The 22041-nt window shown below is 45.6% G+C and overlaps 1 protein-coding gene across 1 annotated transcript in view; it reads right to left on the reverse strand.

Moving 5' to 3' along the window:
- Positions 1-7432: 7432 nt before the first annotated feature.
- LOC115753278 overlaps positions 7433-22041 on the reverse strand; it is a 42697-nt gene continuing 28088 nt past the window's right edge. Inside the window, 4 exon segments of the mRNA XM_048284756.1 lie at positions 7433-7618; positions 7790-8694; positions 8697-9737; positions 9828-10832. Coding sequence (XP_048140713.1) covers positions 7433-7618; positions 7790-8694; positions 8697-9737; positions 9828-10832 — 3137 coding nt within the window.

A 22041-nucleotide genomic window follows, 5' to 3' on the forward strand; every position in this document is an offset into this window, starting at 1 on the left:
CTTTTCTCCAAGTGATCGTCCAATGAACCTCCAAATATGCCCCAATGTGGGGTGGTTCTTGACAGGGTTATATTCATAAAATTCTCCCTCTTTGGTTCAGAATGGCTGTCAAATGATATAAATGTGTATGGATAATTTTGAAATGGAAATACCTTTCGTCATTTCAATCCATGTAATCACCGAGAATAATCCCTATGTCCCGAGATTAAGCTCTTTCACTCTATCACTCTCACTCATCACTCAAGTGTATCAAGGACGTGTTTAAGGATAATGCTTGCCTCTTTTCATCTGAAGGATCATTCTCTTGAAAAGCTTTTAAAACATGCCCTTTTATAGAAACCCGGGGCGTTTTCATCAAAATTCATCATTCGCAAAAAATTCCCATCAAAAGATGTATTCAAAAGATGTTTCTGAAACTTTAAAAGAATGTTTCTTTGAAAGAGCCTTGTGGCTTTATAAATCCGGGTTTTTCTACTTTTTAAGTACGACAGTGTATGAAGGTATTTCGTAAAGGAGGAGAACCTCAAACCTGTCCTCTTCAAATATTGACTTATGTCCCCCGTAAAAATAAAAGGAAACAATCGGTTCAAAGACATTCAAGATTTCAAATCCCGAAGCGACTTCCTCTTATCTCCTTTGGATGTTGACTCCCGTTTCATGTAAAAACAAAAGGAATCAATCGATTAAAGATGTTCAAAATTTCCGATCCCGAAGCGACTTCTCTTGTCTCCTTTGGATGTCGATTCCTGTTTCCTGTAAAAACAAAAGGAATCAATCGATTAAAGATGTTCAAAATTTCACATCCCAAAGCGACTTCCTCCTGTCTTCTTCGGATGTCGATTCTTGTTCCCTGCACAAACAAAAGGAATCGATTAGTTAAAGATATCCAATATTTCAAATCCCGAAGCGAATTCTTCCCATCTACTTCGGATGTCGATACCTGTTTCCTGCATAAACAAGAGGAAATGATTAGTCAACGATATTCAAAATCTGTAATCCAAAATAACAAATAACTTCCCTGTTTTGATTAGTTACTACGCAAGGTTCTTCATGACTACCAGTTCACCTGCAAAATACAAACGTATGCAAATGCATGTATGCAAATATCATGCGGATGCAAAATTTTATGTGACTCAGATCCGCTCATCAGTCACTTTGAAGCTCAATTTTATTTCAAGGATAATATCTCTTCACGGCTCTCGCATTTCTTGGACTCGCCAATTCTTCTCCATCTATGTTTACAAGTATAAGAGCTCCCCCGGATAAGACCTTTTGAATCACGTAGGGGCCTTCATAATTTGGCATAAATTTGCCTCCTCGGTGTTGGGCATTCGGGAGTATTTTCTTCACAACTAGCATCCCCACTTCAAAATTTTTAGGCTTGACCTTCTTGTTAAAAGCCCCGGCTACTTTCTTCCGGTAGCTTTGACCATGGCAAATAGCTTTCAATCGTTTTTCATCAATCAAATTCAATTGTTCATGTATCTGCCGGTTCCACTCATCTTCCGAGAGTTCAACTTGAGACAGGATCCTTAAAGAGGGAATTTCCACCTCTACCGGTAGGACTGCTTCCATACCGTATACCAAAGAGTAGGGAGTCGCCCCGGTCGAAGTACGAATTGAAGTTCGATAGGCCATGAGGGCATATAGCAATCTCTCATGCTAGTCTCAATATTTTTCAGTAGTTTTAGCCAATATCTTCTTGATGTTCTTGTTTGCCGCTTCCACAGCTCCATTCATTTGCGGGCGATAGGGTGAAGAATTAAGGTGTCGTACCTTAAATTGTTCCAATAGGTGATCGACTACCTTGTTGTTCAAATTGGAGCCATTGTCAGTAATGATGGCTCTTGGAACTCCATACCTTAATATGATATCTCGTTTGATGAATTTAGCCACACCGTTTGCGGTGACATTGGCATATGAGCTGGCTTCAATCCACTTGGTGAAATAGTCAATAGCCACTAGAATAAAACGATGTCCATTGGACGCCTTCGGGTTGATAGGGCCAATCATATCAATTCCCCACATAGAGAATGGCCATGGTTCTAACATCCGATGTAGCTCAGTTGGCGGCGCATTTATCTTGTCGCCGTACATTTGGCATTGATGACAGGATCTCACACGTTGGTTGCAATCTGACTCGATAGTCATCCAAGAATATCTGAGTCTCATAATCTTCTTGGCGAGGAGGTGACCATTCATATGTGGTCCGCATTCTCCTTCATGGATCTCTTTCATAATGAGATTTGCTTCTTTGGAGTTTACGCACCTCAATATGACCGAGTCAAGGGATCTCTTGTATAGGATCTGTCCGCTGAGGAAAAATTTAGAAGCCACCTTGCTGATGTATTTCTTATCTTACGGTTAAGCGCCTTGTGGGAATTCGCCTTTCGGTAGATAATTCTTGATGTCATGATACCATGGTTCTTCATCGGGTTCTTCTTTAATGACCATGCAGTATGCTGGTTGATTAAGGATGTCAATCCTCAATGGTTCTATTTCAAGGCCATCTTGTACTTGTAACATGGCTGATAATGTGGTCAGAGCGTCCGCAAAATGATTCTAAGTTCTTGGCAGATATTCGAAAGTGATCTCTTCAAAATGTTGGATCGGCTCTTCGAGGTACTTATGATAAGGGATAAGCTTGGAATCCTTTGTCTTCCACTCTCCTTGAGTTTGTAAGATGATTAGCATGGAATCTCCATATACCAACAGTTTCTTCACCTTTAATGAGATGGCCAATTGTAATCCTAGTATGTAGGCCTCATACTCAGAAATGTTGTTGGTGTAGGGGAATACCAACTTGGCTGAGACCGGATAATGCTGATCTTCGGGGGATATTAAGGCTGCCCCGGTGCCTGATCTAGTGAGATTCATTGTGCCGTCAAAGTACATCATCCATTTGTCTTCACATATGTTCAAAATTTGATCTTCTTTGTTTTGTTCTCAAACATCTTTAGGAGGATTTTCAGCTAGTATGTCAGCAATTGCTCTTCCCTTGACAGATTTTTGGGGATAGGTTTTAATGTCGAATTCCGAAAGAAGCACTTGCCATTTGGCCATCTTTCCCAATAAAGCTGGTTTTTCCAGAAGATATTTGATAGGGTCATTCTTAGTGACCAACTAGATATGATAGTGCAGTATATACTGCCTCAATGCGTGGAGGACCTAAACCAGTGCTACACAAGTCCTTTCTACCGAGGAATACTTAGCTTCTGATGTTGTGAACTTTTTGCTCAAATAATAGATGGCCCGTTCCTTTCGATCATTGGGGTTAGTTTGAGCTAATAAAGCTCCCAAGGATTCATCATGAACCGTCAGATATAGAGTTAAAGGAACGTTAGGGATAGGAGGTACCAGATCTTGGGGTTGTACCAAGTATTCCTTGATCTTCTCAAACGCTTGTTGACATTCTGCATCCCATTTCACTTTTGCGCCTTTCTTCAGGAGCTTGAAAAAGGGTTTCGCCGTTTCGACAGCCTGTGATATGAATCTGGATATATAATTCAATCTTCGAAGTAGCCCCCTTACCTCTTTAACGGTGGAGGGAGTCTATCACGCCCCGATCCCCGGGCCCGCAACAACCCTACCAAAACGCCTCGGGTCATAAAAGGACGACGTCCCGGGCACGTCATCGACCCATTACTTTTATCTTTTTATTAAACGCATGCGGAACGTGAAACTCCCAAACAATTATAAAATACACAGGGATAGAAAAGCAGGAAATCATACCGGACAATCCTTTTTATTTATTTACTGTTAACCCTAGGAAGAACGTGTATATACAAGCCCTACCTCCGGGCCACTTCCTATAATCCTCCAAAAAATACCGAGATCGGGATATGGGTTAACACTACTCCGTGCTACCAAAAAGAGTCTCCAAACACTTCCGGCTTCCGTAGCTAAGGACCCGAAAATTTGTTAACAACAACGGGGTGAGATATAAAATCTCGGTGAGTCAACGCCTAAGTCCGAGTAGGACATTGACTCGCTCAAGATATCCTAAGCATGCAATACCATAACAATGGTAACCCAAAAGCGTGCGATCCTTGCAACGCTTCACCAATCACAAAGTCAAATCCAAAACCAACAATCACCATTAAGTACATGCAAGCTTACCTTGCCTTGGCCACACATTAAACAATTCATATTTAACATGCAATCAAGGCACGTAACCGGAACACTCATCATAAATTGCATGCACAATGCACCACACGTGTTCCAGTTATTAACGACCGTTCCCGGTCTTAGCAAAACCATGCTCTTCTGGCAGAACCAGGCACCGTTCCATTCCTTCGGCAACGGCAACCGACAAACCATGTGGTTCCAAGTACCCTCGGCATGGATTAACGGTCGGGCATTCCTGTAGGGAGCGTCGGTCCGTCACAAGCTGCGACCGGCATCTAATAAGTCGTGTGGTTCCAAGTACCCTCGGCACGAACTTACCAGGCTCGAACCCTCGTACCCGGGGGTCGGCTTTGTCCTCACGTACCCGAGAAGACATTATCCATTATGTGACCACACACGCACGACAGGCAACCAGCCAATTTATATCTTTGCATTTAACCCAATGCACATACACAAACAATCGTGCTCAAAACTTGGCTCGAGGCCATTTTCATGCTTAAAATAGCAGTCCACACGTGATCACATAAATACACATATTGTCCATATAGGACAATCGGTCATCAAATTCACATGATCGGGACACTCAATGATCCGAGACAATCACCCAACAATAATAATTCAATAATTAATTAACAATTAAATAATTATCGCGGTACTAATTAATTGATTTAATTACAACTTAATTAAAAATTAATAATACTCAAACATAAATAATTAAATCTATCTTAATTAATTAACCCGACTTTAATTAATTAATCTATCGCAGTCAATTAATCCATGCTTCAATTAATTAACCCCTTAATAATAAACTGATCCAATTTCGGACAAATAGTACAATTATAATTAAAATAAATACATCTAGCACCCGCTAATTATTTTAATCGCAATCCACAACAATTATTCTAAATCTCGAACGCAGTTAACACCCTAGTCAGAGTTTAGGGGTCGACTCACAACTCCAACGTTCGATGTAGAGTCGGGCGCGGCGGTGACGAAAACGGCGACACTAATTGAATCGGGTCTCGGGTTCTTGTTCGGTTCTGGTCGGGTTGGCGGTTCGGGTCGGATCTCGGGTTTCGGGTTGGATCACCGGTTTTCGGGTCGGGTCGGGTTCGATTCTTGTTTGGGTCGGGTCTCGCGGGCTACTGCATTCACGGCATGGGGGTTTCGGGTGGTGGGGTGGAGGAGTTGGCGTCGGGGCTGGTGGTCGGCGATGGGGCGGGCTGGACACACGGCCGGGCTGGTCCACGGCGGTTGAGGCTTGAATGGGTCGCGGCGGTGGGCGAGGGCGACGGGTCGCGAGCTCGCGGATCGGGTCGGACAGGCGTCGGGGACTCGAATGAGGTGCCGGATCCGGGGTTTCGGCGGCTAAGGCGGGGCGGTGGTGGTCTCGGGGGCTGTTGGGGGTGAGGCGGAACGGAGGAGAGGCGGTGAGGTCGAGGGTCGCGGTTGGGTTTCGCTGGTGGCGGTGCGGTGGTTGATGGGGCCGACCGGGCTGGGTGGTCGAGGCGGCAACAGAGGCGTGAGGCGGTGGCCGGCGGTCAAGTGGCGTTAGTAAAGGTCGGGCAAGGAAATAGCGGAAGAAGAAGGCGTCGGGTGGGTTGCGAAAAAGAAGGAAAGAAGAGTGAAGAAGAAAGAAGAAGATGCACGAAGAAGAAGCACAAGTAGGGGAAGGGGGGTTGTCGCAATCAACAAGAGGGAGAGAGAGAGAGAGAGAGAATTAATTGGAGAGAGAGAGAGGATGGGATGGATGTGCACGTGGGGGGGGGAAGATCGGTGGCATGAAGAATGAGGGAAAAGAGAGAGAGAGAGAGAGAGAGAGAGAGAGGATGTAGAAAAGTCAAAAATAAGAGGGGGAGGGCAATCACGTGGGGGTGAGGTGAGAGAAAATGGGAGAGAGAGATGTGCGGCCGATGGGATGAAAAGAAAAAGGGGTGGGGGCCACAATGTCAATCTCACTTAATTATTTTCGTCTTATACCAATAAAATCTATGGACAAATTGATAATTGGTAAAAATAGGTATCGGTAGTCATTTGGCTCAATCGATCGAGGGCAAAATTAGAATTTTGGCATTTAGGGTTCGGACAAGTCCGAATTTGCGCGCGAAGGGTCTTGACACTACGAGTCAACGTTTGACAATTCAAACTTGACTTTTTCTGACAGATGTCCCGGAACAACCAATCATCGTCTCTTAAATCCTCAAAATCCAAATTTTATTTTCCACGTTGGAATTCATAATTTTTCTTACGTACACCCAATTTCCAGGACGTCACAACTCTCCCTCCTTAGGAAATTTCGTCCTCGAAATTGAAACACTGTCACATTTCTTCAAAAAGAAAAGGGTACAAATTCTTCATAATTTCCTCATTTTCCCACGTCGCACCCTCGGTTCCATGATGTTGCCAAATCACTTTGACCATTGGGATCGTCTTCCTCCGAAGAACTTGCTCTTTCCTATCCACAATTTTCACCGGACGCTCGGTATACGATACTCGCTCGTCCACTTGAATTTCCTCAAAACTCAACACATGAGCTGGATCAGGCTCATATTTTCTTAGCATCGACACGTGAAAACGTCATGCACTTGAGCAAGTCTCGGTGGCAACGCCAAACGATATGCCAGATTTCCAATCCGCTCCAAAATTTCAAAGGGTCCCACATATCTTGGACTTAGCTTTCCTTTTTGCCAAATCGAGATGTTCCACGCATCGGCGACACTTTCAAAAACACATGATCTCCCACTCGAAACTCCAAAGGTCGGCGCCTCTTGTCCGCATAACTTTTCGGGCGACTGCGTGCCGTCTTGAGTCTTTCTCTCGATGACCTTAATGACTTCCAATGATCTTGTACCAACTCGGGGCCGGTGATACTTCTCTCACCAACTTCGTTCCAACACATTGGCGTCCCGCAAGCTCTACCATATAACGCCTCAAAAGGTGCCATTTTGATACTCGTTGAAAGTCGTTATTGTAAGCAAATTCAACCAAATGAAGTTGTTCCTCCCAGTTGCCTTTAAAATCCAAAACGCAAGCTCTCAAGCATGTCCTCAAGTGTCTCGAATCGTCCTTTCGACTGGCCATCTGTCTCGTGGATGATAGGCCGTCATCGAACCGCAATTTTGTCCCCAATGCATTCTGCGAGACTTTTCCAAAATGTGGCAGTGAACTTGGGATCACGATCCGAAGTGATTGTCACCGGCACTCCATGCGGTCGTACTATATGTCTCACATACAAGTCAAGCATACTGTCCAAAGTGAAGTCTTTTTCGCCAAACAATAAAATGAGCGGACTTCGTTAATCCGTCTACCACAACCCAAATGGAATCATTACCTCTCGACTTCTTGGCGAGTCCCATAACAAAATCCATTGTGATATGCTCCCATTTCCACTGGAATTTCCGGTGGGCTGCAGCAATCCACCAGGTTTACAGATCTGCGCCTTAACTTGGCGGCACGTCGGACACTTTGCTACGTGCTTAGCTATATCAGCCTTCATACCATTCCACCAAAAATGTTGTCTCAAATTCTGATACATCTTCGTACTACCAGGATGAATACCGTAGCCGCTTCGATGTGCTCCCGATAAAATTTCCTCCCTTAGACCTTCATCAGCGGGTACACATAAACGTCCTCGAAACCTTAGTATTCCATCCTCGGTTACTTGGAAGTCAACCTTTCGCTTAGCCGAGCTCTCTTGCGGGATCTTTTGAATGGCGGGATCCGTCGATCGCAAGGCTTTAACTCTCGCCCGCACTTCTGGCTCAATTCTCAACGTAGCTACGAGGCTTGACAGGCGATTTACTTCCAACTTAAAATCCAAATCTCTCACTTCTTCAAGAAGACGCCATTCTTGGACCATGAATTGAGCAATCACCGATTTTCGACTTAGAGCATCTGCAACCTTATTAGCCTTACCTGGATGGTACGTAATCTCGCAGTCATAATCCTTAAGCAGCTCCATCCAACGACGCCGCCTCATGTTCAACTCTTTCTGAGAGAACAGATACTTAAGACTACGATGATCCGTATACACTTGAAATCTTTCGCCAATCAAATAGTGCCTCCAGATTTTAAGAGCAAAAACAACTGTTGCTAACTCCGGATCATGCGTCGGATAATTCAATTCATGAGGCCTTAACCGACGAGACGCATATGCAACTACCTTTCCATGTTGCATTAACACACATCCCAATCCTTTGTGTGATGCATCACTGTAAATCTCAAATCCTCCTGGACCAGACGGTATTGTCAAAACAGGAGCCGTAGTCGGCTTATGCTTCAGCTCTTGAAAACCACGCTCGCACTTGTCTGTCCACTCAAACTTTACGTCCTTTTTCAACAATCGCGTTAGTGGCATGGCTATAGCAGAAAACCTTTCCACGAATCGTCTGTAATAACCCGCCAATCCCAAGAAACTTCGAATCTCTGTTATCGTCGTAGGCCTCGGCCAATCCGTTATTGCTTCGATCTTAGTTGGATCTACAGAAATTCCTTCACCGGATACCACATGGCCTAAGAATGCCACACGAGTCGCCCAAAACTCGCATTTACTAAACTTGGCGTACGGTGATGGTCTCGAAGAGTACGTAATATCGTTCTCAAATGCTGCTCATGATCTTCATAGCTCCTCGAATACACTAAGATATCGTCAATAAACACTATGACGAATCTATCCAAATACTCCTTAAACACCCTGTTCATTAGATCCATAAAAGCAACGGGCGCATTTGTTAGACCAAACGGCATTACAGTAAATTCATAATGACCATAACGCGTCCTAAATGCCGTTTTCGGTATATCCTCCTTCCGAATCCTCAAGCGATGGTATCCCGTCCGTAAGTCGATCTTGGAAAATACCGAAGCTCCTTGAAGCTGGTCGAACAAATCGTCAATTCTTGGCAACGGATACTTATTCTTGATCGTCACCTGATTAAGGCATGCGTAATCTATGCACGCACGCAACGATCCATCTTTTTTCCTAACAAACAATACGAGTGCTCCCCATGGTGACGCACTAGGGCGGACAAAACCCTTATCCAACAATTCCTGCAATTGCACCTTGAGTTCCTTCGGTTCCGATAACGCCATCCTATACGGAGCTTTAGAAATCGGCTCCGTTCTAGGGATTAGCTCAATCACAAACTCGATCTCTCTATTTGGTGGCCGGACCGGCAACTCTTGGGGAAACACATCAGGAAACTCGCACACAATTGCGATATCTTCCATCCTTGGCTCCTCAACGGATGTGTTAACTACGGTTGCCAGATATCCTCGATGACCACTTTCCAACAAACGAGTCGCTTCCAATGACGAGATTGACAAAGTCGATGTACCACCTCGACTTCCAACAAACTCAAAACTAACCCCATTCAGCGGGTTAAACCGAATTGCCTTTTTATAGCAATCCATCGTGGCTCTACGCTTTGTAAGCCAATCCATACCGACAATCACATCAAAATTATACATTTCCAGCACAATCGGATCTATCACTTCTTCGTGACCACCTATTGTCAACTTACAATCGGGACAACCTACTGCAGATATTACACTATCTTTTAGCGGCGTAGATATCTTAAAGACCGTTTCCAGCGATTTCGGACTCAACCCAACTAATTTAACAAATCAGCCAAGAACAAAGGAGTGCGTGGCTCCAGGATCAAACAACGCATATGCTATATGATCATGCAAGAAGACCGTACCTGTAACGGTCGGCGAATCCTTCGCCTCTTCCCCGGAGACCGCAAAAACTCTTCCTTGCGCCGGAGGTCGGCTCGGTAATTCTCGTTGCGTATTCCCACGCGGCTGTCCTCCTTGTTGTGATGGCGCCGGAACTCCTCTTTGCCTCTGTGGGCAATCTCTCACTTGGTGGCCCATCTGACCACAACCAAAACAGGCTCCATTCCCGAAGGGACACGGGGCGATCCCATGCCTCCGATTGCAAAATCGGCATATTCCACCATTTCCAAGAGCTGGCTTTCCTACGGCATTCCTCCGGTTAGGTGGGATGGTCGACCTTCCTCCCAACATTGGCCTCTTGCCAAATCTACGCTCATTCCTACCAGAGGGCACAAATCGTGATCCGGATGCAGCAGCCCTTTCCATCATATTTCTCTCGATCAACTGGGCCCTTTCGTACAACTCATTGTAATCTTTCAAGTTCAACGGCACCAACCGATCCTTCGGCTCTGGTTTCAACCCATCTCTAAACCTTCTTGTTTCGTCCACAGGATCTTCCACCATTCTAGGTGCATACATAGACAACTCGGAAAACTTAGCCTCATACGGGTCTACGGACATCTGGTTTTGGCGCGGGCGCATGAATTCTGCCATCTTACGCTCCCGAGCACACTCGGAGAAATACTTATTATTAAACGCCTCCACGAAGACATGCCACACCGGGATCGTACCTTCGGGGAAAACTCTGCCTTGTGTAGCTTGCCACCAGGTGCCGGCATTCCCTTGCAAGCGATAGGCTGCCAATGTCACCTTGTCCTCCTCATTGCACCTCGGTAGTGCAAAAGCTTTCTCCAGTTCCTTTATCCGGTGAGTGGCGGCCTCGGGATCGCCAATTCCAGAAAATTTTGGCGGCTTGAGGTCCAGGAATTGCTTCACCAATTTTTGTATCTGTTGAGCTCCATTCCCGTTTCCAACTAACGGGTCCTCGGGCGGAGCGGCGGCAGCTTGATTCCTCACTTGCTGCCCAACTATATCACCCAAAGCTTCCAATGCTCGTAGCAATCCATCTACTCGGGGTCTTCTTGTCTTGCTCCCCCTCTAGCGGTCCTAGCATTACGGTTGTTCATTTCACGGGTTGGTTACGGAGCCCTGTTCACCCCAAGCAACACGTAATGAGAACTCGGGCTTACAACCTTAAAACCTTAAGTAGAAATCACATGCACGGGATTTCAATCCTACTAACTATCCCATATCCCAACGCTCCTTATTACTCCAAGCCATGACCATGTAGTTCAGGCTAACCTTGCTCTGATACCACCTTGGGCGGGGTTGTCACGCCCGATCCCGGGCCCGCAACAACCCTACCAAAACGCCTCGGGTCATAAAAGGACGACGTCCCGTGCACGTCATCGACCCATTACTTTTATCTTTTTATTAAACGCATGCGGAACGTGAAACTCCCAAACAATTATAAAATACACAGGGATAGAAAAGCGAGAAATCATACTGCGGACAATCCTTTTTATTTATTTACTTGTTAACCCTAGGAAGAACGTGTATATACAAGCCCTACCTCCGGGCCACTTCCTATAATCCTCCAAAAAAATACCGGATCGGGATATGGGTTAACACTACTCCGTGCTACCAAAAAGAGTCTGCAAACACTTCCGGCTTCCGTAGCTAAGGACCTGAAAATTTGTTAACAACAACGGGGTGAGATATAAAATCTCGGTGAGTCAACGCCTAAGTCCGAGTAGGACATTGACTCGCTCAAGATATCCTAAGCATGCAATACCATAACAATGGTAACCCAAAAGCGTGCGATCCTTGCAACGCTTCACCAATCACAAAGTCAAATCCAAAACCAACAATCACCATTAAGTACATGCAAGCTTACCTTGCCTTGGCCACACATTAAACAATTCATATTTAACATGCAATCAAGGCACGTAACCAGAACACTCATCATAAATTGCATGCACAATGCACCACACGTGTTCCGGTTATTAACGACCGTTCCCGGTCTTAGCAAAACCATGCTCTTACGGCGGGAACCAGGCACCGTTCCATTCCTTCGGCAACGGCAACCGACAAACCATGTGGTTCCAAGTACCCTCGGCATGGATTAACAATCAGGCATTCCTGTAGGGAGCGTCGGTCCGTCACAAGCTGCGACCGGCATCTAATAAGTCGTGTGGTTCCAAGTACCCTCGGCACGAACTTACCGGGGCTCGAACCCTCGTACCGGGGTCGGCTTTGTCCTCACGTACCCGAGAAGACATTATCCATTATGTGACCACACACGCACGACGGGCAACCAGCCAATTTATATCTTTGCATTTAACCCAATGCACATACACAAACAATCGTGCTCAAAACTTGGCTCGAGGCCATTTTCATGCTTAAAATAGCGATCCACACGTGATCACATAAATACACATATTGTCCATATAGGACAATCGGTCATCAAATTCACGCCGGTCAGGACACTCAATGATCACTGGACAATCACCCAACAATAATAATTCAATAATTAATTAACAATTAAATAATTATCGCGGTACTAATTAATTGATTTAATTACAACTTAATTAAAAATTAATAATACTCAAACATAAATAATTAAATCTATCTTAATTAATTAACCCGACTTTAATTAATTAATCTATCGCGATCAATTAATCCATGCTTCAATTAATTAACCCCTTAATAATAAACTGATCCAATTTCGGACAAATAGTACAATTATAATTAAAATAAATACATCTAGCACCCGCTAATTATTTTAATCGCAATCCACAACAATTATTCTAAATCTCGAACGCAGTTAACACCCTAGTCAGAGTTTAGGGGTCGACTCACAACTCCAACGTTCGATGTAGAGTCGGGCGCGGCGGTGACGAAAACGGCGACACTAATTGAATCGGGTCTCGGGTTACTGTTCGGTTCGGGTCGGGTTGGCGGTTCGGGTCGGATCTCGGGTTTCGGGTTGGATCACCGGTTTTCGGGCCGGGTCGGGTTCGATTCTTGTTTCGGGTCGGGTCTCGCGGGCTACTGTTCACGGCATGGGGGTTTCGGGTGGCTGGGGTGGAGGAGTTGGCGTCGGGGCTGGTGGTCGGCGATGGGGCGGGCTGGACACGGCGCCGGGGCTGGTCCACGGCGGTTGAGGCTTGAATGGGTCGCGGCGGTGGGCGAGGGCGACGGGGTCGCGAGCTCGCGGATCGGGTCGGACAGGCGTCGGGGACTCGAATGAGGTGCCGGATCTGGGGTTTCGGCGGCTAAGGCTGGGCGGTGGTGGTCTCGGGGGCTGTTGGGGGTGAGGCGGAACGGAGGAGAGGCGGTGAGGTCGAGGGGTCGCGGTTGGGTTTCGCTGGTGGCGGTGCGGTGGTTGATGGGGCTGACCGGGCTGGGGTCGGCGAGCGGGCAATGAGGCGTGAGGCGGTGGCCGGCGGTCAAGTGGCGTTGGTAAAGGTCGGGCAAGGAAATAGCAGAAGAAGAAGGCGTCGGGTGGGTTGCGAGTAAAAGAAGGAAAGAAGAGTGAAGAAGAAAGAAGAAGATGCACGAAGAAGAAGCACGGTAGGGGAAGGGGGGGTTGTCGCAATCAACAAGAGGAGAGAGAGAGAGAGAGAGAGAATTAATTGGAGAGAGAGAGGATGGGATGGATGTGCACGTGGAGGGGGGGAAGATCTGGTGGCATGAAGAATGAGGGAAAAGAGAGAGAGAGAGAGAGAGAGAGAGAGAGAGGATGTAGAAAAGTCAAAAATAAGAGGGGGAGGGCAATCACGTGGGGGTGAGGTGAGAGAAAATGGGAGAGAGAGATGTGCGGGCGATGGGATGAAAAGAAAAAGGGGTGGGGGCCACAATGTCAATCTCACTTAATTATTTTCGTCTTATACCAATAAAATCTATGGACAAATTGATAATTGGTAAAAATAGGTATCGGTAGTCATTTGGCTCAATCGATCGAGGGCAAAATTAGAATTTTGGCATTTAGGGTTCGGACAAGTCCGAATTTGCGCGCGAAGGGTCTTGACACTACGAGTCAACGTTTGACAATTCAAACTTGACTTTTTCGACGAGATGTCCCGGAACAACCAATCATCGTCTCTTAAATCCTCAAAATCCAAATTTTATTTTCCACGTTGGAATTCATAATTTTTCTTACAGACACCCAATTTCCGGGACGTCACAGAGTCCCTATTTCCCATATGGCTTTGATCTTGGAGAGGTTGATCTCGATACCACGACCGCTTACGACAAATCCAAGCGGTTTTCCGGATCTTGCGCCAAATACGCACTTTGCGGGATTCAGCTTGAGCTTGTACTTTCTCAATCAATCAAATAATTTCCTCAGCACTTGAACATGATCTTCTCCAGGTGCGGATTTGGCAATCATGTCATCCACATAGACCTCCACCTCTTTATGTATCATGTCATGAAAAAGGGTTACCATAGCCCTTTGATATGTTGCCCCTGCGTTTTTCAATCCAAAGGGCATGACTTTATAACTGAAGATCCCCCATTGTGTAGTGAATGAGGTCTTGATCTTATCTTCTTCTTTCAACATGATTTGGTTCTACCCCGAGAATCCATCCATGAAGGAGAATAATTCAAAGCCCGCAGTGCTATCGACGAGCACATCAATGTGCGGTAGAGGAAAATCATCTTTCGGATCGGCTTTGTTCAAGTCCCGATAATCCACGCATATTCTAATTCTTCCGTCCTTCTTCTTAAGCGGCACGTTGTTGGCGACCCAATCAGCATATGGGACAGCCTCGATAAATCCAACTTTAAGGAGCTTCATCACCTCTTCCTTAATCTTATCACGCGATTCGGGGTTCATCCTTCTAGATGGTTGGTTAACTGGTGTACAAAGCGGGATACGTGGGCAGAGCATGCTCCACTATTTCACGATCTAAACCTGGCATATCGGCGTATGACCAGGCGAAAATATCTTGATACTCTTTGAGCAATGCAATCATTCTTAAAACATCTGCTGCAGATAGGTGTCCACCCACTTTCACTTCTTTGATGCAAGTAGAGTCTTCCGGATTAATAGTGATGGGTTCTTCGGAGATAAGAGGCTTGGACTCTTCAAAACAATCCCATTCTCTCTTAATATCGCTTACATCGGCCTCTTCTATATCAATTTCATATGCATAATCGTCGAGCTGATCTGAGTCACATATTAACTTGTTATGCATGGGTGGGATGACATGCCCGAAATGCATCATGAAAGGTTAGTATTCAAAGATGACAAAATTAAAGAATGCATGATCTTATCTAACATGAAAACATTTTTGAATTCAATTTTTTTTTTTAAAAGGGAAGAGAACTAGTCCACAACTTTTCGGACATCCTTGTTCTCAAAAAGCCATTTAGAATTCAAGATCACGTGGCGGATCGGGCCTCAAGTTCCACAAGATCGGCAATTGTCATCATCGGACCAATCCGTTGTTCCACATGTACGTAACAAAACTTGAGATGATTTTTATTAATAGATGCAACTAAGAGCAATACGATCTTGCACTTCTTGGATCGCAGCATGCGACCCAAAGGGTGCTAAAACAACAAAAAGCTTTGAAAATAAATACAGTAATCAAAATGCATTAAAAGGTAAAGTTTAGAAAGAGCATTTTACTCCGAGGTGGGGAAATCATCCTCCAGCCACTCGATGATCACGTGCACCCGATTATCCAGGAACGGGTTAAACAAATCGGGCTCTGCATCGTCAGAAATGTCTTCATCTTCCAACCATTTGCCCCCTTTGGAAAACACCTCAAATAAGGGGTTTATGAGCATCTTCCCTCTAGCTTTCCATACATTGGTGCCTATAAAACGGCCACCTTGGTGTCCATGGCCTCCTTGGTCTCCATAACGATTGTTTCGACCTCGGCCTCGACTTGTATTGCGCTTTCTTGTCTCTTTATAGCCCGGACCCACCTTATGGTCATTCGAGCTCAAATTCAAAGGGTTAAGGATTCCCCGACCGTACTTCCCTAATCCGGTACACTGAATAAAACCGTTCGAGAGTAGCACTCTTCTCGCCATAGTCGCCTGCTTTAAAAGCTCCGGTGTAGCTATCTTTGTATCCGGCGATACATGCATGACAGATACAATATCAAAAGTATGATAACTCAGTTCTTCCTCTTTTGAGGGTTCGATGTATGGGACCATCCCTTTTAGAGAAGCCCTATGTCCCGTCTCACCATGAACGGTGATCAACCGGCCCCCGACCACGAATTTCACCTTTTGATGCAAAGAGGAAGGTACCGCCCGGTACACGTGAATCCATGGCCTCCCAAGAAGCAAGGTGAGGGCACTAGGAATGTCCAACACTTGAAACGGTAGAGAAAAGGTCACCGGTCAAATGGAGATGTCTAGTTCAATTTCTCCCACTCCATTCTTGGAGACTCCGTCAAATGACCGGATAGTGGCCTTGGATGTCTTCACGAAATCTTCGTTTATCCCCAAGCTTCTCAAAGTGCTCGGAGGACAGAGATTAAAGGCTGAGCCATTATCAATTAGGACATGAGGCACCTCCTTCCCGTAGCACTTTACGGCGATATAAAGGGCTCTATTGTGCACACATCCTTCTCTTGGGAAATCTTCATCTGAGAAAGATATCTGGTCTTTCAAGAGGATAGCCCCCACGAAATCCCATAGTTGAACTTTGTTGGTGGTCTCTAGGACATGGACCTCGTCCAATACCTTCGGGAGGGCATTCTTGTGCTTTTCGTAATTCTTAAAGAGATCTAGCAAGGAGATCGGCGCCGGCATTTTCCGCAGTTGGTCAACGACCTCATATTCACCGGTTCTCACAACCGATTGCAACTTCTCAACTTCTTTCATGATCGGGACTTTCTTTTCGGAATCCGCCTCCTTTGGTGGATAACATCTTCCCAATCTCATTATGGCATCAATCTCGCCCGTTCCATAATCCCATTGAACCGCCCTTGAGTTATACTCTTCCACGGGAGGCAATTAATCTTCACCGGTCCGATTTCCTCTAGTGGTTCGGACGTTGACGGTTTTTCTGAGGCGGATGTTTCCCAATTATCCACCTTATTTAGATCAATAATGAAGCGAATCGGGGTATCTACCATTCCGATCATCTCATCTTCATGGACATCATCGGGTTTATGTTCTGGACATGGCCTTATCGGCGTGGCGTTTTCTTCATCCGCACGTCTTTGTCTTTCCCTTCTAACTCTCGGGATGATTCCCTCAACCCTCATGCCAATCTCCACCAGATGTTGAAATGAAGAATACGTGTATGCATACATACGATCAAAATATTCCGCCGAAAGTGACTTGAGCACGAACTCCAGCATTTCCCTTTTCGACGGTGGCGGTTGTACCATCACAGCATGTTTCTTCCATCTTCTAGCAAAGAGTTCAAAGCTCTCATCTTCACTTTTTATAATGTTTAACAAATTGGCTTTAGTAAAGTACCCTCCGATCCCAGCTTCAAAGTGCCGTATGAAGTGTTTTGATAACTCCTCCCGGCTCGGGATCCACCCAAGATCGATTGATTGAAACCATACCGGTGCGGGGCCCGCCAAACTATGTCCGAAATTCCGGATCGTTGTTTCATCGTCCTCATGATGGCCAACCATTTGGCGGAGATAGTATGAGATGTGCGCCAGAGGGCACCCAGCGCCATTATATTTTATGCGAAAATTCACCTTTGGATTCACGCCTTGGGGCGGAACATTTCTTGCTTGAGTGAGTGGCGTAATCAGCCCTTTCAATTCATCCATCTTCCTTGACACATCATCTCCTTGCTCTTGCAGTAGAGCGATCTTTCCATTTTGCGTCTCCATAGCCTGCCGTATCTCTAGAATCTGCATGTTCTCTTCTATCGCCGTGGTGTTATTCTTAGCCACCAACCGTGATCAATCTGCTACCATAGTCATCAAATGACGTATATGCGTCTCCAGATTAGAAACTCGCATATCAACCTCCCGATTTCCTCGTTCATCTTAAGGTGCCTCTTGATTCTTAGCTTCATCAACCGTTCCCACAAATTCTTCACTTTCGGGATTATCCATGCCACCCCACCCATCGGGGACTATATTTCCAAAATCGACGAAAAAGTTTGGGGGTGCCGAATACAAAACCTTAAAGTTGTAACCGCCACTATCTTCTCCAAGGTTGTCAACTATTTCTCCTCTCTCAAGGGCCTTCTGCATAAACCTTCTATCGCCTCTGCGGGCTTTATCCAGGCGGATTTCGTATTCACCAAGCTCCTCAATTTCCTTATCATCTTTGACGCTCATCAAATATCCCGAGGGTATTTTCCAGATACCTCCCCTCGTAGCTTTCATCGCGAATTCCTCGGACAGCATGTCCACGCCCACATAGGTCCCCTTAAAAGTAACGTCTTCCATTCTTCCTATAACGCCCAAGTTAATCGGCTTTTCCAAACAAGCTTCCTTTTGCTCCCGGGAAATAATCTCTCCTTCCGGGTATTGTGAGGCCAATGTCAAGACATCCCGCATTTTACTCATATCCACTATAAATTCCAGAACCTCTTCCTCTTCGCCTCCAAAAATCGTGTTCACCTCGCGATACTCGTGTAACGGGTTCCGTTGCACATTCGATTCGGTTTTGTCAAACTCCAAAACCTTACCGTCAATCAACGCTTGTACCTTGAATTTGAGAGCGAGACAGTTATCCACATTATGCCCCCTTTCTCCCATATGGTACATGTACGTCTGGGTCTCATCAAACCCGGGAAATCTTGGAGGATGAGCTCTAGGTGGCTCTTTTGCAACTAGTCGATTCTCTAACAACATGGATAGTAGTTTGGATAAGGGTCGGGGTAAAGGGGTAAAAACAGGTTGGTTCCTTCTTCTAGGTTCTGGTGGTTTGGAAGCGGTCCAAGAGGACGTTCCTTGGGTAGGGGTGGAAGGTGAGAAATTTCTGGGCTTAGGCGGGTTTGGGACAAAGGCCACTTCCCCACCTTGCTCCCTATTGTCCCTTCTCAAAGGGTATTGGCGTCCGAAAGGTGCTTCGGGTATCTTCTTCTCTCTCGGTGCCCACTCATGGCGTTACGCCACCTTGAACAGGTGCGCAAACGTCCGACACCCAGAGGTGTTCGACTTATCGAAATATTCAAAGGGGAGTGCACGAGGAAAAGGTCTATTAGTTCTTCTTCAGGGACGGGCGGTTTTACCCGCACTGCCAATGCTCTCCATCTTTGGGCGTAGGCGCGAACGGCCTCGTTCTTTCCCTTTACTGGTTCTCGAAGGTCCTCTCTAGTGAGGGTAGTCAAAGTGTTAAACTTGTATTGCCGAAGGAACTCATCTGCCGGTTTGTCCCAATCGGCGAGCCTCTCTGGCTCCAATTCAATGAACCAAGCCGGGGCTGACCCGGATAGGCTTTCCTGGAATATATTGACCAGCAATGGGATGTTGTCGGAGAATTGCGACATTCGACGCAAATAATACTTCAAGTGCGCCTTGGGACACCCGGTCCCGTTATATTTCTACACGAAATCCGGTCCTTGTAATCAGCAGGAACCTCAATCTTTTCAAACGGTGCAACCTTGTCAAATCTCGAGAGTTCATACCCCCGACTTGCCAGGCATTCTTCGATCTTAGCAAGCCTTTTAATCTCCTCTTCCATTTTGAGGACTTGCTTCTCCTTCTTTTCCAGATCTATCACAATGGGAGGATCCTTAGGTGGTCGCTCCGGATTCAAAGTGGGATTAGCGGCGGGTGCCAGATTAGCATTTGCTCCATCGGATGAGCCCGCAGGGGCTTGAGAATTAGGATCAACGGGGTATCTCCCCTGACTAGCGATCATCATCGCCTTCATCTCTACCACCATTGTGGCTATCATATTCATTTGGTTCTCCAGATTGCCCACGCGAGGTGCGAGTTCTTCCTGTTCCATTCTTAATTTGCGCGTCTTGCTACGAGTCCTCGTGTTTATCACTCACCTGTTTTTCGGAGTATCAAATCAGTATGGAGAATTTTAAAGGATTTGGAGACGTTGATCCGTGGTAATTGAATTTTCTATATGTATGCATAAAATGCTCATAAAAAGGAATAATAAGCATTTATTACGGACCAAATTGTTCAAAAGTGTCTAAAAGATAACAAATATACGAAATCTAAATGGGGAACAGATCTATCCAAGTCGAGGCCGCTTCCACTCTTCTTGCTCTTCTGATCCATCGGAATCCCACAAGTATGGGTCTTCTCCTTCTTCCGACATCCACTGCTCCGGGTCTTCGGGTATGTACGGCTCCAATCCCGGTACCTACGGTACTATGTACTCGGGCTCGTAGGACTCCACCTCTTCAATCCGAGGAGATACGCATTCGGGTACATATGGCTCAACCAATAATTGGCGGTACTCCTTAAATTTCTGAATATACTCCTTCGAGGCTCTATGAACGTTCATCTCGTCATCCAAATAATCCGGCCATTCAACTTGTTGCAACGGGGAGTTCTTCAAAGCTTGGAGAATGAGCTTAATCCGAGATCAATACAACTTCTTTGCTTCCTTGGTGAGCTTTCCTCGTGTCATGTCAAACGAGAAAATCCCGGGACAAACATCCGGTGGTATTTCTTGCAAAGCTCCAAATTGCCTCACCACACAAATAGTATAATATGCCACAGCGCCGGTGCATCCCAATAAGGGAATAGGGCTATCTTTAACACCAATGATGTGAGCCTCCACGATCTTAGGCCAAGTCAAACGCCATCTGATGTGCTCGTGTTTCAAATTGTCCAATAGCTCAACCCACTTTTTGAAAGAGTATTTGGGTACAAGGGATTGACACTTGAGGAAGGATCTAAGAGGGTGAACGTGCTCGTTGATCTCATAGCGCCCTACTCGGAGTTGGAAGGTCTTTATATGAGAAGTGAACCACATGTGGAGTAATCCGTTGGATGCTTGGAAAACGGCCTTTTTGGAAGTTTTGGAACGGTTTAGGGAGAGAAAGGTCTCAGTTAAAATCATGTACGAATAATTCCAACGACAACATGCTTGTCTGGCTATATGGACTATAGAAGGGTCAAAAGTGGTCCTTGAGGTTGGGAATAGGACGAATGCAAAGAAGGCCAAAATGAACACCTTTCCCGATTTATGACCGGTTTCGGTGGGTAGAGAAGAATAATTGTCAAAAAGGAATGAGAATGTGAATTTGCCAGAATTGGACTTATAGACTTTTTCTATCTCGGAAGTTTTGAGACGAAGAAAGCTCGATAGAGAACGAGTGGAATCCATGTCCAGAGGGGGTTGAGCCACATGGTCGTCAAACTTAGCCCCAATGATAGCGGTATACTCCTCGAGCGTATGGGTCAATTCTAAACCTTGGAAATTAAATGTCATCATACGCGTATCCCATGCCTTAGTTAACGCTTGAATGAGGGCCAGTTGATATTCCACTTTGATCAGGTCCACTAATCGTCCCAAACGCCCTTCAACGTAGGCCTTGTTGATTATGTCAAGGCGATCCCACCATAAAGAAAGCTCCTTGTGCGGTACCGGGATGACTTTGACGTCTCCATTCCCCATGATCTAAAAATGCAAAATGATGATCCTAAAGTCAATTACCACGGATTTAATATGAATATGCATGCAATGTGATGCAAATGCTCTAACCAAATTCCATGTCATCTTTTGGTAACATGAGGGTCAACTACTTCCATTTGACCCAAATAAGCCAAACAGGGTAGTTATGAACCTAATCTCACCCAAAGATGGCATGTAATTGATTAGGATCGTTTAAGCGCAATCGGGATAGAAAGTCGCTTTTACAACTCCAAATTTGTCCACTCATAAAATTCACAAGTCTAGTACAATAAAGTCGAAAGAGATAGGACATGATAACATCTAAAGATATTCGGACAACAGATGTAAATGAAAGTACATAGTCGACTCAAAATGTAATGAACCCTAGAAAATGCCCCAAAGTCATACTAAACTAGATAGTCGAAGTATTGTCTTTATCGGATGGGAACTCCACTATCTCGGGAAGCTCGATATCTTCTTCATCATCGGAGGATATGGTGATGACTTCCTTCTTCTTAATCGGGGAGTGCTTTGGGGACGTCTTGGTTGCACGAGGTTTCTTTGCCAATTTCATGTACAACTTCCAAATTCTCTCTTTTTCGCGCTTGAGTCCCAAATGTTGTCCACAACGGGTATAATCGCAACTCTCGCTACGAATGCGGTTCCGTCCATTGAGCTCCCATCCACGGACAAATCCAAAGACTC

The sequence above is a fragment of the Rhodamnia argentea genome, chromosome 9 (assembly GCF_020921035.1).
Source record: "Rhodamnia argentea isolate NSW1041297 chromosome 9, ASM2092103v1, whole genome shotgun sequence".
In the NCBI taxonomy this organism is placed as follows: Eukaryota; Viridiplantae; Streptophyta; class Magnoliopsida; order Myrtales; family Myrtaceae; genus Rhodamnia; species Rhodamnia argentea.